Source organism: Hemibagrus wyckioides, linkage group LG17 (assembly GCF_019097595.1).
Source record: "Hemibagrus wyckioides isolate EC202008001 linkage group LG17, SWU_Hwy_1.0, whole genome shotgun sequence".
NCBI classification, from domain to species: Eukaryota; Metazoa; Chordata; class Actinopteri; order Siluriformes; family Bagridae; genus Hemibagrus; species Hemibagrus wyckioides.
In genome coordinates this window covers 7,738,205-7,766,139 of record NC_080726.1, presented here as the reverse complement: position 1 = coordinate 7,766,139, position 27,935 = coordinate 7,738,205, and the positions used below count along the sequence as shown (strand labels likewise).

At 39.1% G+C, this 27,935-nt stretch overlaps 2 protein-coding genes and 1 pseudogene across 6 annotated transcripts in view; all 3 read left to right on the top strand.

Annotated features, from left to right (window-relative positions):
- Positions 1-33: 33 nt before the first annotated feature.
- LOC131367777 (tripartite motif-containing protein 16-like) lies at positions 34-5,746 on the top strand. Of its 4 annotated transcripts, none has more exons than XM_058413271.1 (7): positions 34-123; positions 1,121-1,751; positions 2,362-2,457; positions 3,168-3,401; positions 3,487-3,640; positions 4,336-4,395; positions 4,508-5,745. In XM_058413271.1, exons 2-7 carry the CDS (start codon positions 1,161-1,163, stop codon positions 5,038-5,040), a joined length of 1,668 nt encoding a protein of 555 aa, XP_058269254.1. In that variant the 5' UTR covers positions 34-123; positions 1,121-1,160; the 3' UTR covers positions 5,041-5,745. The 4 variants fall into 4 exon arrangements, with proteins under 4 accessions (XP_058269254.1, XP_058269252.1, XP_058269255.1 ...); XM_058413269.1 differs by having other exon boundaries at positions 3,475-3,640; XM_058413270.1 differs by having other exon boundaries at positions 93-123; positions 1,142-1,751; positions 3,475-3,640.
- A 2,437-nt stretch (positions 5,747-8,183) lies between these two features.
- On the top strand, positions 8,184-15,571 carry LOC131367778 (tripartite motif-containing protein 16-like protein; annotated as a pseudogene).
- A 2,777-nt stretch (positions 15,572-18,348) lies between these two features.
- Positions 18,349-27,935, top strand: part of spsb4b (splA/ryanodine receptor domain and SOCS box containing 4b) — a 19,742-nt gene continuing 10,155 nt past the window's right edge. Inside the window, exons 1-3 of one of the 2 annotated variants that reach the window (XM_058413924.1) lie at positions 18,356-18,481; positions 23,448-23,533; positions 24,077-24,149. The gene's annotated coding sequence lies outside the window, so the exon portion shown is untranslated. Of the gene's footprint in view, positions 18,482-23,447; positions 23,534-24,076; positions 24,150-27,935 lie in introns of both variants that reach the window. The other variant, XM_058413925.1, reaches the window with a different exon arrangement.

The following is a 27,935-nucleotide window of genomic DNA, read 5'->3' as shown; positions in this document are numbered from 1 at the left end:
CCAGGTGGCACACAGCCAGAAACACACCCAGCTGTGTAACACAAATACAGCTCGGGTGCAGATGAAGGGGAAACGAAACCTAATCCTGCTTCCATTTTCTCCCTTTCATTGTGCCTCCAGAAGGTAAGACTTGTATGGCTAGTAATCATAAATATGACTAATTATAGCTGTAATATGGAATAATAAGGATGATTCATTTTTATATATGTGTAAATAACAGCTCCATCTCGCATTAGACAGTTTCTGTTCTACCTTCTGACAGATCTTAAAAATCTAACCTTAAAGAACAGAACAAAAATCTTAAAATCCCAAATAATTTCCCCACCCCCTTGTCATCCAACATGTTCATGTCCTTCTTTCTTCAGTCGTAAAGAAATGATGTTTTCTGAGGAAAACTTTGTGGTAAATGATTTGTAGAGTTTCGTTCTGGAAGTGAACTTCTGCTTTAAGTCTGTGAGGATTCTCAGTCATCCATGTGCACTTAACTGAAGGTGGAGTCACGTCAACTGCACTCCCTTCTGGTTAGACTGAAACATTTCACTACTCATCTGAGCAGCTTCTTCAGTTCTTAAGATGAAGAATCATCAGGTGTTCCTTAAATCTTTGAGTTTGGCTCAAAATAACAAAAACCTCAGTTAAGCCTTGCATTTGCCATTTATAGTGATGTATATATATTGATACTGATCATATATCAATATATCAATACTATCGTATATTGATAGTATTGAAACTGATGTAGATATACTGACTTTTTACACAAAGTGCACAAAATGTCCTCTCTAAGGTAGTCATATGACCAGGAAAGGTCGGATAATGGGTGGAAACTGGCAGAGCTAAACTGGGTGGAAAACATAACTCAAGAATTTAATTTTATGTCATTTAATGTGATGTAATTTCCATTTATTAAAAAAAAATATGTAAAATAAAAACTTTTGCCACCTGGCTATGCATCACAGATACTAGACCTCACTTTGAGAACCAATAGAAGACAATAGAATAACTTAATACTTTGAGAAGGTTCGAAATTGCACAAAACACAAATATCTACAAATAGCTTGAAATAGTGCTTCTGTTTCTTTCAGTTTTATTCTTTCTTTTCATTTCTCTGTGTCTTCCCTAGATACCTTATCATATTCATCAGGCTTTAGCTTAATAGTAAAATGGCTGGAGCTGAAAAATCTTACTCTGAAGATCAGTTCAGCTGCTCTGTGTGTCTGGACATCCTGAAGGAACCAGTGACTATTCCTTGTGGACACAGTTACTGCATGAGGTGTGTTAATAACTTCTGGTCTGCGTTGGATCAGAACGCTGTCCACAGCTGTCCTCAGTGCCGTGAGACGTTTTCTCCAAGGCCTGCCCTGAAGAAGAACACACTTTTAGCTGAAGTGATTGAGAAAATGAAGAACGCTTCAGATCAGGCCAGCACTTCTAATCAAATCAACTTGAGGTGTGTAAAGATGGAATGCGACTTCTGCATCGGAACCAAAAATAAAGCCGACAAGTTCTGTTTGCAGTGTTTAGCCTCCTACTGTGAGCTTCACCTCCAGCCTCACTACGAATCTCCTGCATTTGCGAAGCACAAACTAGTCCCAGCATCTGCTCAGATGAAGAAGAACATCTGCTTTCATCATGGCAAGCTGCTGGATATTTACTGTTGTGACGACCAACAGTGTATCTGTTACCTTTGCATGGTGGAGAGTCATAATAAGCACAACACGTTGTCTGTGGAATCTGTGAGGATCAAAAATCAGGTAAATTGACTTGATATCACATATAAACTGTCCAACTTATTGTATACTAGGTTTTCAGTCTCTGACATCCCAAGCGTTACACGTCCCAAACACTACACATTTAAGGTTTCAGGACTCACATGATATCGATGTATAGCTGAACATGAACGGTGTTTGAACCTGTGTCCTGGTCTCTTTCTGTACCACTTTTTTGTCTTTGGTGTAGTAACATCATCCGCATACTTTTTGTACCTCGATATGGAAACTGGGATGTATAGCAGTGTGTAGTGTACATCTTCCACAGCTTTAAAGAACTCTAACTCCTGACAACACCCAACCCCACTTCCTGACCCCCTACAAAAGCCCTCCCCCATCCACCACCCACATTCCTACCTGCCCGGGCCAACTACCACCCACCATCAAGCTCTTCAGTAACATATGGCACCTTAGACAAACTTTATTTTCACATATTTGCATACATAAGGTCATAAACACCCATGATTAATTAGGTTGGATTGACAGGGGAGAGATATAGTATTGCAGTCCCTCCCACCCAAATAGATGCCTAAAGATACTTCATTGTTAGTACCCTTGATGCTTCATGTAAGTGAATGTGGACTGACTTTTCCAGGATTCCTTGGAAAGGACAAAGATAAAGTGCCAACAGATGATTGCTCAAAGACAAGAAGGACTAGTGGAGATAAACAGAGTTAAGAAGTCTATTATGGTGAGAACTGACTGATGTTTCTGACTGCTACCACTGCTGATTTCTGTTTTGACAGACAGACAGACAGACAGACAGACAGACAGATAGATAGATAGATAGATAGATAGATAGATAGATAGATAGATAGATAGATAGACAGACTGGCCGGCAGACAGACAGACAGACAGACAGACAGACAGACAGACAGATAGATAGATAGATAGATAGATAGATAGATAGACAGACTGGCCGGCAGACAGACAGACAGACAGACAGACAGACAGACAGACAGATAGATAGATAGATAGATAGATAGATAGATAGATAGATAGATAGATAGGCAGACAGGCAGGCAGACAGATAGATAGATAGATAGATAGATAGATAGATAGATAGATAGATAGATAGATAGATAGATAGATAGATAGATAGATAGGCAGGCAGCCAAGCAGGCAGACAGACAGACAGACAGACAGATAGATAGATAGATAGATAGATAGATAGATAGATAGATAGATAGATAGATAGATAGATAGATAGATAGATAGATAGATAGATAGATAGATAGATAGATAGATAGAAAATTTCATTTAATTGATATTAATTCTAAGAGGGATCTGCACTACATCAGATCCTGTTCATTCTTTATGTACCAGAAGGACCCTATGCTCTGGAGACTGGGACAAAGATGATGAAACCTTTACCGCTGTGACTCCATTCTGTCTTTTCAGTGTTTTGGTCAGGCAGCAGAGGAGGACAGTGAGAGGATTTTCACCGAGCTGATCGACTCCATGAGGACAAGATGTTCAGAGGTGAAAGAGCTGATCAGAGCTCAAAAACAGGCTGAACTGAATCGAGCTGAAGACCTTCGTCAGCGTCTGGATCGTGAACTCGAAGAACTGAGGGCAAGAATGGCTGAAATAGAACAGCTTTTAGCTTCTAACGATCACATCCATTTTATCAAGGTAACATTTTACACTGTTTAGCTACACAACCAGATTCTTGTCCATTTTTTTTTGGCTCTATACATACCATCAGTTTATTCTACAGAAATGCAACTCTGTCAGTGCCTTGCCTAGATTTAAAGCCCTGCCTTCCACAACATGCCAGCTTGATGAGTCTTCGAAAAACATTTCCATGGCTGTGCTCAAGGAACACCTAGAGGATGTCTGTCAACAAGAAGTAGCAAGAATAGCACGAGAAGGTTTGTAGTATTTCGAGAGCCAAAATATCAGTAAATATTAGATATTAGCAATGTGTCAATCTAATTAGATTGATAACAATGCACAAAGGATCATTCTTGATAAATACACCAAAACATCAACAACATCAAGCATACACTATATTGCCAAAAGTTTTGAGACACCCCTCCAAATCATTGAATTCAGGTGGGTTGGGCTCGGCCCCTTAGTTCCAGTGAAAGGAACTCTTAATGCTTCAGCATACGAAGACATTTTGGACAATTTTCTGCTCTGAACTTTGTTGGAACAGTTTGGGGATGACCCCTTACTGTTCCAACATGACTGCACACCAGTGCACAAAGCAAGGTCTAGAAATACATGGATGAGTGAGTTTGGTGTGGAGGAACTTGACTGGCCTGCACAGAGTCCTGACCTCAACCCGATAGAACACCTTTGGGATGAATTACAGTAGAGATTGAGAGCCAGACCTTCTAGTCCAGCATCAGTGCCTGACCTCACAAATGAAGAATGGTCAAAAATTCCCATAAACACACTCCTAAACCTTGTGGAAAGCCTTCCCAGAAGAGTTGCAGCTGCAAAGGGTGGGTCAGATGTCCCAAACTTTTGGCAATATAGTATACTGTAGATGTAGGTGAATGGTTTAACAACGTTCTTATGTTGTTATTGTTGGTTTTATGTTTTTGTTTTGTTTTTTCAGTTATGAACATCCATGCTTTGGAACCTGCAGAACCCAAAACCAGGCAGGATTTTTTGCGCTGTGAGTCAAAAGCAATGAAATAATAACGGCAATGTAAATGCTATCACCTTTTAGAGCATAAACAAGACTATGATTAAATATGTACACTTTTGTTTTTGAATTTCTGAATCAGATTTTTGTGATCTTCACCTGGATCCAAACACCGTGCACAAAAACCTTCATCTATCACAAGGGGACAAAAAAGTGAACCGGGTTCTTGAAGCTCCTCCGTATCCCGATCATCCTGAAAGATTTGAGGGCTTTCCGTACGTCTTATGTAAAGAGGGTCTTTATGGCCGTTGTTACTGGGAAGTTGATTGCAGTGGAAATGATTGGTCCATAGCAATGTCATATAAAGGCATCATGCGTAAAGGACTCAGTGAGGAGTGTAGGTTTGGGTATAATACTCTGTCATGGAGATTGACTGTCAATCAGATGAGGTGTTCTGTTAGACACAACAAAATCGCGATGCGTGTTCGTCAGGCTGACTCGACAATCGTCGGTGTATATTTGGACCACAGTGCAGGAACACTGTCCTTCTATAGTGTCTCTGACCAAATGATCCTCCTTCATAAAGTCCACACATCATTCACTGAGCCAGTCTATGCAGGGTTTAGACCTGGGCCAGGTTCAGTAATCAGAATTCTGCAAGCGAACAAAGAGTAAAAATATTCAAAAACATTAGAAGAAACATTATGTTGAGAAAAAAATCATTCATTTGTTCATTGTTTTAAGTAAATGCTTTCTCCTGGTCAGGGTTACATTGAATATGATGAACGAATACACCCTGGATGGGACACCAGACCACTGCAGACACACATAGGCAATTTAGAGCAGTCAATCCTCCTCTTGGCATGTTTTTAAGAGTTGGGAGGAAACCCGAGAACCAGGAGGAAACACAAACATGGAGAGAACATGCACAGACACTCCACAAAGACAGTCATCTCAGCTCAGGATCAAACTAGCACTGTAGAGATACCTGCTGCGTTAGCATGATACTTGGGATTGTTGTTTGGACCTGATTGAGTAAAACATTCCAATTGCAAATTAGTACATTTTCTAGACCATGAACTTTACATATACTTTACATTATCTGTCACCTGAAGGCGTGAATGGGTTGCCAGATAAGATCATAATTTAAATGTAATACTTTGGTGGAAAATCTAACATACACAAATTTCCCTTTACACCATATGTGATTAATTCGGAAAGGGCATGACGTATGATTAGGGCTTGCTTATTTTGTATTGCAAAATGATCAATTAATAATTAATAATCAATTTGTAAATACATATGAATGCAAATTTGATATCTAAAAAATGTAAAACTAGTTTGCTGGACTATGTAATCACAATCATTTAAATAAAAATGATTTTGTCAGATACTAAGGAGAGTCTATATTTATTCACATTGGGGCATTTGGCTAAGGTGGAGGGAAAATAATAAACTGTATCAAGTGAAGGCAACCTTTACAATATAACAGCATGATGTACTTTTGTTTATGTTTACTGATTATATTACGTCATACTGAACCACATCGAACCTGTGTGACATCGGTGAAGATCTGCTATAGATATCTAGATAAATATGACCACTAGGTGGCGGCATTATTGTAGCAGCAGTACAAACTGAGCCAATTTAGTTGTGCTGAGACTTGGGGACATCTTGTGGTGGCATCTTGTAAGGGTTAATTAGGGTTGCCACTTGGCAAATTGGTTTAAAAGCTTCCACACAATCACTGCAGCTTATTCCCCAAACCAGCCCTGGGCCAGGCCACCGCTTAAGAAGGCTCTCCAAGTAAAAATGTAATTGAATTAAACAAGGAATTTTCTTTCTTTTTTCTTTTTCGACTCAGATAGCAAACAAACAAAGAAACAAAATGCTTAAGCGCATTAAGCTGTATAGCAGCTGAAGTATGAGGACTGACACAAGACACCATGGCTACTAAAAATATTATTAGAAATATCGTAAATAAATAAAGTGATATAGTAACAGTTGCTCTTGTACTGTCGTTACAAACAGATGTTAAGGAGTAAACAAAGGAAGCAAGGAGTTACAGTTAGATATAAGATGCACCCTCTCTCCTTGTTTCATATCAATACTTCTTAGCACCTACTGTGTACGGTGTGCTCGTGTATTATGAGAAATAATTATTCCAAGCTGTAAATTTCCTTGTTGCTGGGTGGAACCATCAAGGGTAGCTACAGATACCTTAACTATGTATCTTTAACCTGGAAAAGTCCACTTGGTGTAGCTTTATTCAGCGTTTAAAATAAAGTGGTACATTTAGTGCCGCTTAATAGTCCAATAAATTAAACAAGACAGGAAAGATGCACTCTTGATGGCACCACCCCAGTCCCAATGAAAAAGTTCTTTTCTCAGAGCATAATCATGACGTGTGTTTTGTTGATGGTCTGTTGGTAGAAGGTTAGCAATAAAAAGGGCCAATGTCTCCAATACAAAATAGCACATTTTAATAGCTGGATTATATCCTAAAAACAGATCTGTACCACTCATTTGTTGTGCATATTAACAACAGAGTAGATTGTATCAGTTGTAGGGTAATGTCATTTTACACCGATCAGCCATAAGATTATAACCAGTGCCAGGTGAAGTGAATAACACTGATGATCTCCTCATCATGGCACCTGTTAGTGGGTGGGATATATTAGGCAGCAAGTGAACATTTTGTCCTCAAAGTTGATGTGTTAGAAGCAGACAAAATGGACAAGTGTGAGGATTTGAGCGAGGGCCAAATTGTGATCAGAGCACCGACTGGAGCACGACTGGATCAGAGCATCTCCAAAACTGCAGCTCTTGTGGGGTGTTCCTGGTCTGCAGTGGTCAGTATCTATCAAAAGTGATCCAAGGAAGGAACAGTGGTGAACCGGCGACAGGGTCATGGGCGGCCAAGGCTCATTGATGCACGTGGGGAATGAAGGCTGGCCCGTGTGATCCAATCCAATAGACGAGCTACTGTTGCTCAAATTGCTGAAGAAGTTAATGCTGCTTCTGATAGAAAGGTGTCAGAATACACAGTGCATGATGGGCTGTTTTGGCAGTAAAAGGGGGACCAACACAATATTAGGCAGGTGGTCATAATATTATGCCTGATCAGTGTATAGTATACTCAGTATAGGAAAAGATTAATACAACAATAATTTCCTCCTTCAGTTGAATCAGAGCTCCTGAACGTTTGAACATTATACAGGTAAATGGTCATGTGGTGTACTGCTGTAAAGTTAGGTGTCGTTCTCAAAGGCAAGTGGAAGTTCAGTGGTGAAGACATTAGACTACTGCTCGAGGGTCCTGAGTTCAAATCCTACCGCTGCCACACCTTGAACATGGCCTTTCACCATCCCCTTAGTTGTATAAAGGAGATAAATCTCACTCACTTTGGATAAGGGTGTCTGTGAAACGCTGTAAATATAATAGCTTTAGAACTGTGGGCTCATAAAAGTTAAGACAGGGACTAGAAAATAATCTATTTATTCCTAATCAGGACTTTCCTGGCTTGATTAAACAGTTGGAAATAAATCTGCTTTTACTGACAAATGTAGTCTATGATATTTTTGGCGTACAGTTTCTACTGACCGTAATTTCCCGTCTGCCTGAATATGATACTATCCCTCAGTCTATACGCTTAACACTGACGCAACACGGAAGCTGACAAATGAAACTCATGTCTCAGACCAGTTAAGAGTCAGTTTGTCTGTCTCCGTCAAATTACAGGTGTCAAAATCCCTTTTCTAAGGATAGGATATAACCAATTGTTATGTTATTTTACTGTTGATTTTCCTTTTAGTTGGTGTCCTGATCCACAACTCCAGGACCAATTGTTCAACTTTAGAAAAAGAAAATGGCTGAAGCTGAAAAATCTTACTCTGAAGATCAGGTCAGCTGCTCTGTGTGTCTGGACGTCCTGAAGGAACCAGTGACTATTCCTTGTGGACACAGTTACTGCATGAGGTGTATTAATAACTTCTGGTCTGCGTTGGATCAGAACGCTGTCCACAGCTGTCCTCAGTGCCGGGAGACGTTTTCTCCAAGGCCTGCCCTGAAGAAGAACACACTTTTAGCTGAAGTGATTGAGAAAATGAAGAACGCTTCAGATCAGGCCAGCACTTCTAATCCAAACACTGCAGAGTCCATAAGATTGGAGTGTGACGTCTGTATAGGTGATAAAAAAACAGCACAAACTAGTCCCAGCATCATCACAGTTGCAGAAGAACATCTGCTCTCATCATGGCAAGCTGCTGGATATTTACTGTTGTGATGACCAACAGTGTATCTGTTACCTGTGCATGGTGGAGAGTCATAAAGGCCACAAATCGTCATCTGTGGAATCTGAGAGGGTCAAAAGTCAGGTAATTGCTTACTTTCTAGTATTAGATTACTAATCTCTGTTACAGGGATCTCGAACACTATACATTGTAATTTTCAGCTAACAGATATTTGAACTAAAATACATACTAACATTATTAAGATTTGGTTTTAATTCATTAGATGGAATGCAACATGGTTTTATAAATGCTCCTTGCCTTACTAAATCATTACTAGAGCATTCCAACAAGTTCCCCCACTCTACTGCTGCATTACTTCCTAAAATATGGCCATATTAGAAAACCCTGACATCTAAAACTCCAACTAAAAATGGCCTGGCTTTGTCCCACCTGATAGCACAAACACCTTGGTACTTGCTGTCAAATGGTGGACTGAACTTCATTGGTGGAATGAACTGAATGCTTTTGAGCTTCTTGATATCTTTAGACTCTTTAAATGATTTGCACTGGCACAGGAATCTGTTTTTCAATCTGACAACAAAGCACTTCTGTACTGGACTGCACTGCTGTTAGAATATTATATCTGTCAAGCACTGAAATGGACGCATCAGCGCAGGGATAATATAGAAGAATGGATGCATTTTATATAATCTTTTGTAATTGAATGTAGGTTGACTTTTACAGGATGACTTGGAAAAGAAAAAGACAGAATGTCTACAGATGATTGCTGAAAGGGAAGAAGGCCTAACCAAGCTGACTAAGGCTGTGACGTCTGTTAAGGTGAGTATTGACTGTAGTCACACAACTGCTTTTGTCAGCTGAATTCTGTAGCAGTCTAAAGGTAGACAGCTGGTACCAGAATTCATTAGATGAGGCATGTCCTCCTCATACATGGCTTCCTACACAAAATCTGATTGCACTAAAACTGCTTATTTAACTCGTGAATGAAGAAGCCTTTCTTTGTAACATATGCATTACAGCACTGTGATTTTTTCCCCCATATATTCAAGCTTGTAAGGGGTCAGAGCAGGGGCAGACCAATAAGCGAGGTAAGCAGTCGCTTAGGGCCCCAGGGAATTAGGGGGCCCCGACCAATACCAAGAAGCCTATATAAATCATATAGTACTTATTACTTTTCTATCATATATTGTATGATCTGTCTATAACCATTAAGATTTTAACGTTATTATTACATGTTTTCAAATGTGGGCCCCCCCATGATTCATGAATAGTGGAACATTCCTACCTTATACTGCACATGCGTGAGATTCCCATACCTGGAATCGCTTAGGGCCCCCAAATCACTAAGTCCGCCCCTGGGTCAGAGTGCAAAGTCAGCCATGACATGGCAGCACAGGAGAAGAGAAGGTCAAGGGCTTTGCTCAAGGGCTCAACAGCGTCTGATCAATAAGCTTAACCTTAACTGTTGATGTTTCTAACATAAACTCTGATGCAGGAAGGGCTTTACCACTTTGTCCCTGTCCTGTCAGTGTTTTGCACAGGAAGCACAAGAGAACAATGACAGGACTTTCACTGAGCTGATAGACTCCATGAAGAGAAGATGCTCAGAGGTGAACACGCTGATCAGAGCTCAAGAGAAAGCCGAACTGAGACGAACTAAAAAACTTCGCCAGCAGCTGGACCGTGAGCTCAAAGAGCTGAGGGCAAGAATTCCAGAAATACAACAGGTTTTTATCTACAAACGATCACGTCAATTTCATCAGGGTAACACACTGTTCACTGTTCGGCTAAACAAACAGACTCTTGTTCGATTTCTGCATCTCTAATACCATTTTTGTTTCCCTCTGTAGAAATACACATCTTTCTGTGCCATGCCCATGTATAAAGACTTGCCTACTATAAACTGTTTGACTCGTGATACTTCGGGAATCCTCTCCATTTCTGGGTTCAAAAAATACCTTGAGGATGTTTGTGAAGAGGAAGTAGCAAGGATATCAAAACAAGGTTTGAATACAGTATCTCAGGAGCTTAACATTGGCTTTTACTTTAAAAGTGGAAAGCATTTTATAGTGTATATGATACATGGAAGTATTTCATGTAAACATTGGGGACCTGATAAAAGATGCATGTCTAAAGTTGCTCTATAATATATTTGGACACTTAAGCCACGCTTATAAATGTATTAATTTAACTACATTAAAAATTAAAATTAAAAAAAACATTTAAAAAACTGTCATATGCATACAGTGGCTTCAGTGTGCTAGTGTGGGCATGGAATCAACGGGTTTCTGGAACAGAAGATTTCCCCAAGTTTTAATTACAAAACTTTTAGTTTATCCACACTCGAGCATTGCCATTTCAACAATTTCTTCTTTATTGCATCTCATAGATGCTCTGCAAGGATTAGGTCAAGGGTTCCGAGACAATTCTGAGTTCAAATATAAAGTTTGAAACGAAATCATCAAGCATGGATCGAAAGAGAAAGTAATGCGCAAGAAGCCTCAAGAATCAGAAAGCAGGAGTAAAATTTGCAACAGAACATGAACACGAAGGCAGCAGCTTCTGCTTATTTATGAACATGATGGCAGATGTGGAGAAAGCCAGGGGAAGAATTCCAATCTAATTGCTCTAAGGGTACATTAGGTGCCCATAGAGTAGTTTGCCTTCCTTCTGCTACAGTACCTTCCTATGCATGTTTGTTTACTCTTGCTTTCTTATTCTTGACGCTAATGTATGATTTCTGACACATTACTCTCCCTTTTGGATCCATGTTTGATGATCCTGTTTCTAATTTTCATTCATATTTCATTTGTCACATACACAACCATATAGTGTGATGTTGTATGCTTTTTTCAACTGCATGTGTCATAAATGTAGAATTAAAAAAAATAGAAATAGAATTAACTGTAAAGTAGTGAAGGGGAATATGGATTGGTGACAGAACAGTATGACTACGTTTGAGTAGTTCGGTCTTGTGGTATTGTTTATTCACATTTATCAGCCCAGTCTAGTGGTAGTTTTCCTCAATATGCCCGTCCATTGCCTGTTCACATTTTTTTTGCTGATCTGGCAAATTGACTGGTCTTCTGTATGTAAACAAATGATGTTAGTGCGTTTCTCAAAATGTATTTCTGTATGTATATGTATGCAAACTGAACAACTTGGAGAAAATCTGCCAAGAAGATCACTTTGGTACTGTGTACAAAGCTGGTACATACAGTACGTATCCCAAAAGAGTTCAAGCAGTTACAGCAGCAAAAGATCCTCCAACCAAATATTACTATTTGGGGGTTGAATACTTACGCAAGCAAGACACTTAAGTTTTTTATTTTTCCTAAAAATATTTCCCAACGAAAACACACAATCATCTTCCAATAATTGATATTGAGTTTCAGTGTTTCCGAACAAATCACCCACCAGAATGAAATTTCAGTGTAGTATTTAGAATTTAATAATATTAGAGAATTGGTCAGAGGTCTAAATACTTGCGAGGCATTTTAAGTATGTATAAATACCTGTTTGTTGTGCTGTTTCTTTTCAGTTAAGCACATCTATGTTGTGGAGCGTCCAGAGCCAGAGACCAGAGAGGACTTTTTGCAATGTGAGTAAGTAAGACTGAAATAAATATACTTATCATAACAACAACAAAAAGCCCTGTAAGGCAAAGTAAAGTATTTGGCCATGTCACAACTATGTTTTTCAGAGGATCTAACTGGCTTCCAGCATGTCACACAGGCTCTTTTTTTTTTTTTTACCTTAACCTTCACAGAAGTTAAGGGCATTGGTGACTCAGTGGTAGGTTCCTCTCCTACCATGCGGAAGGCCTGGGTTCGATTCCCAGCCGAAAGGAAGAAAAGAAATAGCCTTTATCTGTCACATATATATTACTGAGAAATTCTTTCTTTACATATCCCATCCTTGGAGGTTGGGGTCAGAACACAGGGTCAGCCATGATGCAGCACCCCTGGAGCAGGGAGGGTTAAGGGCCTTGCTCAAGGGCCCAACAGTGCTGGGGCTTGAACCCCCAATTTTCCAGTCAGTGACCCAGACCCTGAACCACTTGAGCCACCACTGCCCCCACCAATGCCCAAACCCCAGCCACTGGATGCGGTGCCGGTCCCAAGCCAGTGTAAAACCTGTGCCAAGTTGTTGTGTGGACCCGTTGGTCCGCTGTGGTTACCCCTCACACATGTAGGGAGCAGACGAAAGACCAACAACAACTTCGCAGAAGCTACCTTATAACTCTTTAACTTCATATGAATAGAGCATAAGAGTGAAATACGTAGAGCATATTTTGTAAATACTAAATGCATAGACTGAATTTTTTACTTTCATTGGTTTCATTGGTTCAGAGGAGATTTGATTTCTTTGCAAATTGCTTATGTACAGAGGGTCTTTATGTTGCTACTGGGAAGCTGATTGCAGTAGATATAGTTGGTCCATGGCAGTTTCATTGGATCAGGGGATCAGCTACTGGACCAAGAACATACTTTAATTATTTGTCACACTACCCTCAATGGACTTTGTGTGATGTTAAAATAATGGTAAGAGCAAATATTAAGCGTAACTCATGTGTGTGTTTGTATTTGTGAATCTTTAATCAGATTTCTGTGATCTTCATGTGGATCCAAACACCATCAACGACAACCTTTGTCTCTCTGAAAGAAACAGAAAAGTGTCCCAGTCTCAACCATCTCCTGAATATCCTGATCATCCTGAGAGATTTGATTTCTTTGCAAATTGCTTATGTAAAGAGGGTCTTTATGGTCGTTGCTACTGGGAAGCTGATTGCAGTGGATATAATTGGTCCGTGGCAGTTTCATACAAAAGCATCATGCGTAAAGGAGCCAGTAACGAGAGTAGATTTGGGTATAATGCTAAGTCCTGGAGATTATCCCGCTGTAATCAGCGATACTATTTCAGACATAACCACAGTGAAGTCAATCTTCGTCACTTCAATTTGAAAACTATTGGCGTGTACGTGAACCACATCGCAGGAACTCTGTCCTTCTATAGTGTCTCTGACCAGATGATCCTCCTCCATAAAGTCCACACAACTTTCACTGAGCCACTCTATTCAGGGTTTGGAGTTGGACCTCAATCAGCTGTACGAATTCTGGACAAAAATCAGAAACTTTTTGAAATCATCACATTCTATTAAATCTACAACTCACTAGAAAAGTGCCAACTGGAATTAATAATAAAAATAATCCAGTGAAACAAAGAAAAAAGACCAGATTTTTAATGCTAGTTAGCCTAGTGCTTAGTCAAAATCAGAGAAGGATGAAAGGAATATTACGTATTACATTACATTTCGATTTTTTTAAGTAAGAAGCAGTACTGTACACTTACCACAGTGATTACCAACATGTATGTTCAAATCACTCAGGAATTGAAACTTATCTCTGCTGATGTTTTATGCTTTATCTAAAATAGACTATGATAGTTTTATCGGTATGTTAACCAGATATATTATGATCAATAATTGAATGTGTTATGATTGAATTGATTATTGAGAGATGTAATGTGAGGGAACCTGGCTATACTGATGCTTAATTTCCTTATGTTTAATAGGGCTTCTTCCATATGGTTATAAATAGGATTAGATAATGTGATAACTACGTCAATGAGAAATCAAAACCATTGGGTGGGTCTCAATCAGCTCCGTAGATCCCTAGGTGGTGAATCAGTATATTGTTTACATGAGTTCAGGTACTGCTAAGGACACTGACTCATATGATTACATATTGGGACACTGATGACTCGACTTCCGGTAACATTCTAATTTCATTTTCAGTCACTATAAAAACCTAAACATAAATTATTTAAAGGAGAGGTTCACTTCCAGAACAAAAATTTACAAATAATTTCCTCACCCCCTCATCATCCAAGATGTCCATGTCTTTCTTTCTTCAGTCGTAAAGAAATGATGTTTTCTGAGGAAAACTTTCTCCATATAGTGGACTTCAATGGTGCCCGCGAGTTTGAGCTTCCAAAATACCGTTTAAATGCAGCTTCAAACGATCCTAGCCGAGGAAGAAGCGTCTTATCTAGCTAAACCATTTTCTTAGAAAAATGTAAAAAATGCATACTTTTTAACCACAAAAGCTTGGCTAGCACTAGCTGGGATGCGCGTCCGTGATGCTACGTACTATGTAATCACGTTGAAAGGTCACACGCGATGTAGGCGGACCCAGTGTTTACAAAGCGTGGGTGAGTAAATTATTTGTAGATTTTTTTGTTCTGGAAGTGAACTTCTCCTTTAAGTTTCCACATAGGTTACATAAATGTCTTCACGTAATCACACGTTTCTGTCCTGGTACTTCAAGCAGGAATGTAGTCTAGCCAGTGGATTTTTTAAAATTTGCCAAACGCTTAAAACTTATTAGACTCAAATAAGACATAAATAGAGCATCAAATAAATCAAATAACTGGAAATTGCTAACGTAATCGTTTGAGAGCTACACCAAAGATAACAAGCTACTTATATTTGTAGACGAAGTTGGCTGAGAGTTTGTCTGCTATTGAATATTGCTATTCAAGGTGAAAGGCTTCAGAAAATATGACGTTATTTTCAGTAAGGCAACACAGTGAAATTCAGCTCTCCCTGTTTTTGTGGTGCATTGTGGGATTTTTACCAGCGCAATGAAAAGATTTTGCAGTTGAAACAACCGACTCCCTAAACAATGCCCTGACACCTGACCTGGAGAGCTAATTGAGACGCTCCCAATGCTTTTGTTAACTTAAATCACATATATTTTTATATAAATCATATAGAATTTTCTAACATGTCTGATTTACTGTGCAGCTAATTGAGAAACTACACAGAAATTAGATTTTACTGTAAGGGCTTTAACATATCTGAAGTTGCTATATACCTAAGTGAGATTTATATTTAGTTACTGATTTTATTTGTATTTTGTTTATGTGGTAAAACCCTGAACTTCATTACAGTCAATTATGTCAAATGATCTCAGTCTGAATTATATCATTACTCTGGACTCCAATAAAACTATATGTTGAAGCTGAACTCATAAGTGAGGTTCTTTTGTTATACACTTTGGAATGTAATTTGTGTCTCAAAAAAACACAATTAAGATTTTAATGCAATGACTGTAATTAATGTAAGTTTTTCAGTAGTCCATGTGCAGGCCACATTTAGGATGTAGGTGTATGTGTTAGTTAGTGTGGGACTAGATATTTTGCTTTCTTATTTGGCCCATTATCAGTAAAAAATATTGAAATGTTAAATAATCTTTAAAGAATCTGACACTGTTGCATGTAAAAACATATGCTTTTGATTGTAAGTAAGAAAATAGGAACACTATATATACATACATACATACATACATATATATATATATACATATATATATATATATATATATATATATATATATATATATATATATATATATATATATATATATATATATATACACACTATATTGCCAAAAGTATTCGCTCACCTGCCTTGATTCACATATGAACTTAAGTGACATCCCATTCCTAATCCATAGGGTTCAATATGACGTGGGTCCACCCTTTGCAGCTATAACAGCTTCAACTCTTCTGGGAAGGCTGTCCACAAGGTTTAGGAGTGTGCTTATGGGAATTTTTGACCATTCTTCCAGAAGCGCATTTGTGAGGTCACACGCTGATGTTGGATGAGAAGGCCTGGCTCTCAGTCTCCGCTCTAATTCATCCCAAAGGTGTTCTGTCGGGTTGAGGTCAGGACTCTGTGCAGGCCAGTCAAGTTCATCCACACCAGACTCTGTCATCCATGTCTTTATGGACCTTGCTTTGTGCACTGGTGCACAGTCATGTTGGAACAGGAAGGGGCCAGCTCCAAACTGTTCCCACAAAGTTGGGAGCATGGAATTGTCCAAAATGTCTTGGTATGCAGAAGCATTCAGAGTTCCTTTCACTGGAACTGGGCCAAGCCCAGCTCCTGAAAAACAACCCCACACCATAATCCCCCTCCACCAAACTTTACACTTGGCACAATGCAGTCAGACAAGTACCGTTCTCCTGGCAACTGCCAAACCCAGACTCGTCCATCAGATTGCCAGATGGAGAAGCGCGATTCGTCACTCCAGAGAACGCGTCTCCACTGCTCTAGAGTCCAGTGGCGGCGTGCTTTACACCACTGCATCCGACCCTTTGCATTGCACTTGGTGATGTATGGCTTGGATGCGGCTGCTCGGCCATGGAAACCCATTCCATGAAGCTCTCTGCGCACTGTTCTTGAGCTAATCTGAAGGCCACATGAAGTTTGGAGGTCTGTAGCGATTGACTCTGCAGAAAGTTGGCGACCTCTTCGCACTATGCGCCTCAGCATCCGCTGACCCCGCTCCGTCAGTTTACGTGGCCTACCACTTCGTGGCTGAGTTGCTGTCATTCCCAAACACTTCCACGTTCTTATAATACAGCTGACAGTTGACTGTGGAATATTTAGGAGCGAGGAAATTTCACGACTGGATTTGTTGCACAGGTGGCATCCTATCACAGTTCCACGCTGGAATTCACTGAGCTCCTGAGAGCGACCCATTCTTTCAAAATGTTTGTAAAAACAGTCTGCATGCCTAGGTGCTTGATTTTATACACCTGTGGCCATGGAAGTGATTGGAACACCTGATTCTGATTATTTGGATGGGTGAGCGAATACTTTTGGCAAAATAGTGTATATATATATATATATATATATATATATATATATATATATATATATAGTATAGATTGCTTATACAGTGTATAATATGTCAGTAAAGAAGACATTCTGTTACAGAGATTTTTAGTATTTTAATAAATAAATTGGCTTTTTGGCTTTCACTCTTATGAGCAGCACCCAAATTAGGTCATTCTTATAATTTACAGCAGTTATAAGGCTTGTTAATTGTGGCCCCGTGCTATAATGTATGGCCAGAAGTATGTGACGCCTGAGCATCTGACACATGTGCTTTTTTCCATCCATTCCATCTTCTAGGAAGGCTTTCCACTAGGTTTTGAAACGTATTCCAGTTCATTCCACTAAGAGAGCATTATTGAGGTCAGTCGGTCAAGAAGTCAAGAAGCATTTCGACAATATATAGCTGCTGCATATAGTGCTACATAGGACCATGGTGCTACATTAACATGCAGCGTTACATAAGACAACACAGAACTAAGGGTTAAAAAGCAAATAAACCTATCGACATCAGGTACCGATGTCATGCATGGATAGCTCTCTTGGCAAGCCATATCTTCATGGAGTCTGCTTCATGCCCAGGGGCATTGTCATGTTGGATTTGGTCTCTACTTAGTGCCATTGGGAAAATCTTAATATTACAATTTAAAATAGACAATCTGGATAATTGTGTGCTTAAAACTTTCTATAAACTTTGCAAAGGTTTTGTGTCAGTCTAGTGTCCACAAACATTTGGTTAAATCGCGATTGAATACAAAGACTTTAATTATCTCGACTAACACGTGATCAGTGCATGAACGCCGTCTGGCTCTCGGAGAGCGGGTGTTCATGGGAAGTGTAGTTTTCTCTCTGGTGGCGAAACTACAAACGGAAAACACGGACTATTGTCTTGGAACAAATTTAGAAAATATCAGACCTTGTATTATATGATCAACTATAGAATCCGAAAGCATGTAAAAAAAACAACAAAAACAAACAAACAACAACAACAACTGATTAATAAATAAATAAAAAAACAGGAACAGACGGATCACTTCCGGCTCGGCAGTGACGTCAGCGCCTAAGCACTCTATAACAAAGCCGTATTCGCTGCGTCCCTTTCGGACGCTTTTAACGGGTAAAGCGGTTATAAACACCGGCTCTATCGGCACTCCACAGACACGATCAGCTTAAACAGGTAGTTATTATGTCGATATAAGTGATTAAAAGTTGTTTTTGTGTCACTGGTCATTTCACCTGACAGAGAAAAGTTGTAATCCCCGAGGCATGAGTAGCTACAACGTGGCCAGTTTGTTTGTGTTTGTTGTTCCTTTGTAAAGAAATCTCTCGTCTCTCGCCTTCCTACAGGGGTTTCTGGTGCAGATGGAAATGTTTACTAACTTAATAGATGGCTGTCAGTTCGCTTGTTTTGTTTGTTTAACTCCGAAACACTTCGCAGTAGGTTTATCTTACACCTCACTCTGTTACACTGTGGCTTTTGAAAGTAACACAGGTACAGGAAATGTCTTACTGTGTTAATAACAGCGTTATAACATGCTTAAAAACATCAGCTGGAGCTCATCCTGTTCCTGAGTTTGTTTATTACCTTTTTTTTTTTTTGTTTACTGGGAAGCTCTGAAAATGCACTCAAAGTTTTTCTTTATCATATTTATAACTTTCTTCATCATATTGTATGAACATTGTGCTTAAACCTGATTCTAATCCTTTTTTAAATGTTATTTTATTTAATGGTTGTGTTTCTGGTGCGAAAGCTGAACAGGTATGAATTACAGACCTGGATTATTTGCTGATGCATCACTGCATAACAAAGCTGGCTGTTTAGAAGAAAGTCAGAGGCATGTTTTTATGATTGCGTGTTTTAACAAACTGGGGACATCATCATCTTCTTCTTCTTCTTTGGGCTTTTCCCTTTAGGGGTCACCACAGCGAATCTCTCCACCTATCCCTATCTTCTGCATCCTCATCACTTACACCCACTAGCTTCATATCCTTTTTTTATTACATCCATATACCTCCTCTTTGGCCTTCCTCTTTTCCTCCTGCCTGGCAGCTCCATGTCCAACATTCTCCTACCAATATACTCACTCTCCCTCCTCTGAACATGTCCAAACCATCTTAATCTGGCCTCCCTAACTTTGTCCCCCAAACATCCCTCTGATGTACTCGTTATGAAACAACTCCAAAAAAACTCAAAGTTCTAACGTTGTGTCGTCTTTCATTACAGTGATCTTTTATTTCTTATGTGTCCAAAAGTGCATGGTCTCCCACCACACGAGTTATGATTAACTGGAAATCTTTTATTGGTGCCCAGATACCTATATCTGAGCTCTAGTTTTAATAAACGCTTCACATTGACCCCATGGTACTGGTGCACTTTAACTGGTCATCCTGTATCCTGGCATTTTAATGCTAAATGTGTTCAGTTTTTAAAATATCATTTGGTCTGCAAATGTCAAATCTTATTTGATCTCAGTCCAGTGTGTTAGGCCAATATTTGACTGGTGTATTCTTGGAAGAACAGTTTTTGCTCAGCTTTTCTTTGTTCGTGTATGTAAATTGTTCTGTTTCTGTAGTTCTGTTTTTGGAGTGACCCAATTCTAAAGGCTCTCACAAAATTCTTACTATAATTCCCTCTAATAAAATAAAACCTCTGTCAGGTCTCACGACTTGCAGAACAAAGCATGAGATAAAACCTTTATCAGTCTATAGGCAAATAAGGGCCAGTTTTCTGATGGATTCACTTGTACACCACAGTGACCTGTATTTCAGGGTGGACAGAATTTACGGCATGTTAAATGATGTGCAACAGAGTGTGAGCAGTAGATCAGTGAGCTGATTAAACCAGCTGATGTTCTGCTGTCATTGATATATTTGCATTGTTGAAAATTGCGGTCATAAAAAAATTGACATTTCCTATGGAAATTTTTGAAAGGCTGTCAGTAGGAAATATAAGGCATGCTAGGGGCGCTTGCTTGGCTAGAGGGTGCTTGCTAGACTAGGGGGTACTTTCTTGGCTAGGGGGTGCTTGCTTGGCTAGGGGGTGCTTGCTTGGCTAGGGGGTGCTTGCTTGGCTAGGGGGTGCTTGCTTGGCTAGGGGGTGCTTGCTTGGCTAGGGGGCGCTTGCTTGGCTAGGGGGCGCTTGCTTGGCTAGGGGGCGCTTGCTTGGCTAGGGGGCGCTTGCTTGACTAGGGGGCGCTTGCTTGGCTAGGGGGCGCTTGCTTGGCTAGGGGGCGCTTGCTTGGCTAGGGGGCGCTTGCTTGGCTAGGGGGCGCTTGCTTGGCTAGAGGGTGTTTGCTTGACCAGGGGGCACTTGCTTGACTGCTTGACCAAGGGGTGCTTGCTTGGTTGCAGACTTATTCCTCTGAATGCAGAGCTATCCTTACTCCATTTGAGCATCCGTGTCTGCTTCCTACCCAACCAGTGAGGAGCTTTTTGTAAGTTTTGGGTACTTTATTATACACATGATGTAAAACAGAAACAGTGGTTTAAAATGGAGGTGTTTTACAATCATTTGTATTTATCTTAGCACTTGGACACAACTGACCGAACTGCTGTTTCTGTCGTTCTTGTTTTAACCCAAGCTAACGAAGCTTGTTGTTCTGTAAAAGCGTGCCAATGGACCAGTGTAACGTCATCATTTGTGAACATTAGTGGTTTTTACTAGTAGTTACCTTCTTGTATTTACCTCGCATTCACGTTCCAAGCTTATCTGTACAATTTATTTATTTATGCGCTCTCAGTATCAGTAGGTTCCTTGCCCTTTAACTTGAATCCATTCATCAGATATCGAGTAAATAACTGTTGCTGGTCTTCGTTGTTGTTGTTGTTCCTCTATAAGACAACACCAGTGGTGTATACATTTGTTTTGGTTTAAAAGCTGTGTGAATTCCAGTCTGATTGTTGTCCTTCATCCAGCATTACGCTCACGTCTCTGATCCGATTTGGAAAGATCATATTTCTGTGTCCAGGCGGTCCTGAGAGATTCAATGAGCTTCATTTCTCCTATGCTTGGTGTGTAAAATGCGATGCGTCCTGTCCTTCCCTGACCCGTCTATGTTTAGTGCGTAGCTTTTGCCGGCACTCTATGAACTCCCACTGGCACTGGCTGTTTGCATATGATCGTTATTTGTTGCAGTAGTGCCTTGTTTTGCCGTCTGTAATGCAAATGAGGGATGAGAGAGGTTTGTGTGTAGAAGCACATCACCGAGGCCCACGGCAAAGGGGTATTGTCCATACTGGAGGTCTGATTTGAATATCATAACTGGCGAATCAGGATTATTATTTTGATCGCTAGCTCTAATTGCACTGCTGTATTATAACTTGTTAACGGGATCGATCTGAGTAATGTTGTGTTATGAACGTTTGCGATATGGAGGTTGCGTAATCAGGTGTCCCTCAGTGTGGGGTGTGTTCTTGTTTTGGCAGTGATTTGTGTGTACGTGTTTTCCAGACTCTTGGTTGTGAAGTATGCAGCTCTTATTACTTCACTCTGGAATGAACACTTTCTCTTGCTATGCTGTTGATGCTGGTTGAGTGTGACGTAAAGCAATGTGCTTGATGTTTCTTTAAAAAAAAAAGAAAAGAAAAGACGAAAACCTTTACTTTTGACATGCCTTTGTTTTGGGAGTGTGCTGGATAAATATATATATATATATATATATATAGGTAAAGCCATGGAGGATATGGCCTTACCTGTATTTTATTATAGTCTCATATGAGAAATGTCAATCATCTCTCTCACTGCTAGAACACTAGACATATCCATCAATTACTGGGTCTGCCCTAGGAAAAAATACAGTATAATAACTTCAGTTCAGTGTGATGCCATGCAGCGTCCAGTTCAGGATTGCTCCAAATAGTTGTAAGTGGAGATTTTGGCCAAATTAGTTGTAATCCTTGGCTGTGGAAAAATACTGGCCTTGGAAATAATACAGTAATCTAGAGCTTTCATTGGTGTTATAAATATAATGTAGCTGGCATGTGTCCTGCAGTGGAATGAGGTCAGTATCACCGTGATGTGATCTCTGACGTCTGCATGTTTAGGCCGCAGGATTTTGGTCAAGCCGTAGCTTGTCAGTGTGTTTGGTAGCCAAAGTGAATACTATCATTCACACGAGCATGCCCGGTCAGCCAGAGGGAAGCAGGAAGTGACCCCTTTAAACCCCAGACTCTGCTTCCTCTTCCTCTTTACCTTCCCTTCATCTCTCTTCTCTCCGGTAATGTTTTATAATGTCTGTGTGGCATGCAAAGAGATGTACCCGACACTGGGGTCAGCATGAGGATGATGAACGCGCGCGCTCTCTCGCTCGCTCGCGCTCTCTCTCGCTCGCTCTCTCTCTCTCTCTCTCACTCTCACTCACACTCACACTCTCACTCTCTCGCGCTCTCTCTCTCTCACTCACACACTCGCTCTCTCTCTCTCACTCTCTCTCACACTTGCACTCTCTCTCTCTGTCTCTCTCTCTTGCTCGCACTCACTCACTCTCTCATGCGCTCTCTCTCTCTCTCTTTCACTCTCACACACTCTCTCACTTGCACTCTTGCTCTCTCTCTTTCCTCTTTCTCACACACACACTCTCTCACTTGCGTCCTCTCGCTCTCTCTCTCTCTCGCTCTCTCTCGCTCTCGCTCTCTCTTGCTCTCTCTCTCGCTCTCGCTCTCTCTCTCGCTCACACACACACACACAGTTTACAACTATCCTGGAAACAGATTCATAATCAATGCCACACACTCCAGATGGGTGATTCTCACGAAACCATTGAAACACCACGGCACTAATGATTTTAAATATAAAATGTGTTTTATATTTAGCAATATAAAAAAGCATCAGAATAAAAGACAATACTGTTCTCTACCTTGCACAATGCGTAATTTCAACATGAGAATGAATTATTTTTCTATTTTACTGCATTTTCTGCAGAAATTCTCATTACCGCAACGCATCCGCCTGTCTGAATGTGTTATGTTGTAATTTAAACAAATTCACATAAAAAAATTAGAAAAAATAAATGGATGTTCTACTAGATTATTTTAGATGACCGAAAAAATAATTTACTGAATATTCATGTAAAATAATATTGAAAAATACTAGGAAAATGATGTGTCCATACCTGATGTTCTCATCCTCCGCAACATTTTTTAAGGACCGTTTAAACACACATACAGAATGTAAATAAAGTTTGATTGAGTGATGGAGCACATGGGACAGTTACTACAAGATGGTGACCAGGTAAGATCATCTCTTTATATCTTTCCAGTTAAATATTCTGTTATCAGAATGTTAACATGACTTTCATGATTATCATTACAGAAACAGGGAGTTTTCTACATTTAGAAAATTTTTAGATTTACAATTTTTTTTTTATGAAAATGTACTTTATTGAGGTCTAATTATATGCACTGAGAAAAAATTAGTAAAGCCATCATGGTTTCTCTGTTAGCAAAACATCCTGAGGCACCTCAGCAGCCTAATGAATTTTTTCATTAATTTGAATTAAAAACGGTAGTTTTAAATTGTTAATAATTTTGTTATAATTTAGTAGTAATTAAATAATAAAGTTATTTGTTCTTCTTGTTTACTTTATTTTTCAATTCATTTCAAAGACTAAAATTAAGCTCTACCCCACCTCACAACTTCAGGCCCAGTATAGAAAACACACACACACACACAGAGAGTAAGCATCAAGTCTATATGATGATTTATACATAAAATGTTTTTCCCCAATGTTATGAGACCTGCTAATTTAATGTAATGCTTTCTTTCTGCTTCCAGGAATCAAAAATGGCAAAATAAAGAAAACTGAAGAGCCGACTAAGAAGCGACATGAAAAGAAAAAAAGACAGTGGTCAGTTATTTTTTTTAGTGCCATGGTAAAAATAGTCCATGTTTTTTTAGGCACACGTTGAAATGTTTATTCCTGTTATTAAGGTTTTTCTTAATTTTTATATTTTTATTTTTGGCTTTTGTATTTTTGAAGCACTGGACAATAAAACTGTTTTGAACTTGATTGCATGCAAATTTTGTGCAAATATTCTCGGTTTCTTTCTGCATGATCTCAGACTAGTATACAAGTCTCAGTGTAAATCTCAGACTAGTGTACGTATTTATCATTACCGAAATAATTACCGAAACCTATATATCATTACCGCAACAGATGTTAATTTAATTAATAGAAAAATAGTTAAATTAAAAAATAAATATTATTTCAGAACTTCAAGTAACGTGCATGACGATTAATAATCCATTTTTAAAACTGTGAAAATGTATTTGCTTTTCTGACAGTGTTGATGTTTTCAGATTGTTGTGGTAATGAGATTTTTTTTTTTAGGAGCTATTTTGGAAATTATATTCAAAAAAGGTGTTAAATGGTATATAAAAGTTTTTAAATTAATGTTCACAAAAACTCCACACTTCGTTACTAATGTCTGGGGGAAAAAAGAAAAAAAAGTTAATTGAAGCATTTTTAAAATTTTCATGTTTGATAGCGCACGTATTATACTTGTTTTTAATTAAACCTCTCTGCTGGTATTGGAGGTAGAAGAACTCATTAAAATATTCTCTTTTACATCAGTCAGAAATATCTAGTGGTCAAAGTTTTAGTTTTGCGTGAGTCATGGGTGATGGAATTTATGATTTTATTAAGAAAAACGATTTATTTTCTTTTCAGATCATGATTTTTACACTGTACCTATTCTTCCCAGTTTTAGTCAGTATCGCTTTACCAGCTGTCCTTGCTTGTCTGTCTGTCTGTCTGTCTGTCCGTCTGTCCTTGATTTGAACTACTTGTGTGACTGTTGAATATCCGAAGTACAAGTTTTTTTCTTTCTGTCTTTTTCTTTCCTTCTTTCTTTGTCTATCTGAACTTGATTTGAACTGCTTGTGTGATTGATGAATATCCCAAGTACAAGTTGTCTGTCTGTCTGTCTCTTTGATTTGAACTGCTTGTGTGACTGAACTTTTCTGTCTGTCTTTCTGAACTTGATTTGAACTGCTTGTGTGATTGATGAAAATTCTTTCTTTCTGTCTCTGTCTGTCTGTCTGCCTGAACTTGATTTGAACTGCTTGTGTGACTGATAAATTCTTTCTGTCTGTCTGATTGAACTTGATTTGAACTGCTTGTGTGATTGATGAAAATTCTTTCTTTCTGTCTGTCTGTCTGCCTGCCTGAACTTGATTTGAACTGCTTGTGTGATTGATGAATTCTTTCTGTCTGTCTGTCTGTCTGTCTGTCTGATTGAACTTGATTTGAACTGCTTGTGTGACTGATAAATTCTTTCTGTCTGTCTGTCCTTGATTTAAACTGCTTGTGTGACTGAACTTTTCTTTCTGTCTGTCTGTCTTCCTGAGTTGTAATTTGTTTCTATTAACTTATGAAGCTGTTCATACTACTGTTGTATAGAGTCTATCGTGGTCTTTTAAGGTGAACCTGTCAAACTTTTTGACAAAATAATCACAATGTCAGACCAGTAACCATAATCCTGCAGTGCTGATCGCTTGTTGGCTCAATTCCACTTATAGCTTCAATACAAAAGCCCCTTTTTAAGCTTAAGCTACTGACTGTGAGCTCAATACATTTCTCATCTCTGCACATCAGCACTGATGGTCCAGGCCTTGAAGGCAGGATATGAACCGTCATTTTCAGAAATGAAATAAAGCTTTATTTAAGAAAAAAAAAAAAGTAAGTAAAAGATGTTTTGAGGTTGAGGTGTTGCTGTAAGACCCAGCATCTCTCCACACGTTACTCGCTTTATATTTCTGACTGTGTAAAGAACCCCTTTTCTGTGTCCTCACCTAACACGACGTACAAACTGTCCTTATTAAAATATCCAGGAACTGGCCTTCATCTGGACTCGGTATCGGTTCCACCCTGTGGTTTTCGTGTGCTATTGTTAGTAATGGCTCCCAGGTATGAATAATTTACAGTTGGGGGATGCAAAACTTTCACAGCCCACACATTTGGCTCTTCCCTGGGTTATTTGCCTTAGTGTTGATTTCAGATCCATGTCAGAGTCCAACGTTTGCTTTCAGTATTTGAGGTTAGTGGCTCTAATGGTGTGTGTGTGATTTTGTGACTGGCTGAGTTTGAGTCTGTGAGGGAGTGGGAGTAAAAGTAAAACTACATGTATTTAAATGTGTATATATTATTATTATTATTACTATTAGTAGTAATAATAATAATAATAATAGTAGTAATAATAATAATAATAATATTATTATTATTATTATTATTATTATTATTATTATTATTATCATCTCAGCCACTGTGCTCAGATTTCTATATTGCCCGATGGAGTGTCTTCAAACCCGCTATACACAGAATGTAGTAGTTTCTTTTTCATTTCTTTTTCATAGCCGTTGTCAAAAAGCAGCTTCACAGAAATCCAGATATAGATATCTATACCCACAATACGGACATTTGCCTTCAGTATCCGTTCAAAAGCAACAGGATTTTTCGGGAGTTTTTTTGTTGACAGATTGGTGGTGTGGGTGGTCTGTTCTATTTTTAACCCAAGCTTGGTGGCATGACTTCCTGTGAGGACCCTTGACATGGAATGCTTGGCTTGGGTCAGTTCTTTGTAAGCAGCCATACAGTTTACTTGCGCTTCATATTGGTAATATTTTTGGGCGGCTGGAACATATTATCTGCATTTACATTATTTCTCATGGGAAAATTCGTCTCGTAATACAAATTTTTGTCTGAAGCCTCCAGAACAAATTTTTCATATGCTGAAGTTCCACTACTTGTGTAGACTAGAGACAAACAGACAACAGTGTTTTTGACATTGCAAGAAGCTCCAGGTCCATGTAGACTGAAGAGAGTTTTCAGTTAGACTTTAGACTGGTCCTGGATCAATAAGTCAAATCTGGACATGTCCTGTAAATAGCCAGTAAACCCCGAGGGAGTGACTTTAATAAACAAGAAACGGCTGGAGTGAAATGGCTCAGGCATCGGCAGATTATCAGTGGAGATATTAAAAGAAAACAATTCTCAGCGTGTAAAGTTCATGCAGGCCGCATGCATCAGTGCACATGGCTGTGCTCAACAACTGCACCTGACAGCTGTTGGCACATCTGTTTATTTTTCCATCACCTTTATGTGAATACAAAATATGCTTAATCCCTAGACATTTAACGAGTTTGTCATTTTTCCAGTTGCAGATATAAGTTGAATAGACCACATGGCTGAGTGGTGATCACAGTTAATTGGATTAATGTTGAGATGATGGGTTTTACTGTTATCCAGCTAATATACAAGAATAACTGGGATTAATATTCACACAGAAACAAAGTGGTCTTAGGCAGAGTGAGAGTTAATACAGTAGTCATATTACAGTAAATAAATACATACATGTGTGTGTTTTTTAAGCAGATGAGAGGTAGAAAGAAAGGAATATCTCAACCATTTTGTTATAAATGAGGTATTTTCTTGATGGAAAATTTCACAGCTTTATTGCCGTGTGGGAAAAGTTATTTTTCATCTTTGACATAGCTTTACTTTTTTACAATGATTTTTTATCATACCACACCCCTTTCTACACACCCACCATCTCATACCGCGCCCCTTTCTACACACCCACCATCTCATACCGCGCCCCTTTCTACACACCCACCATCTCATACCGCGCCCCTT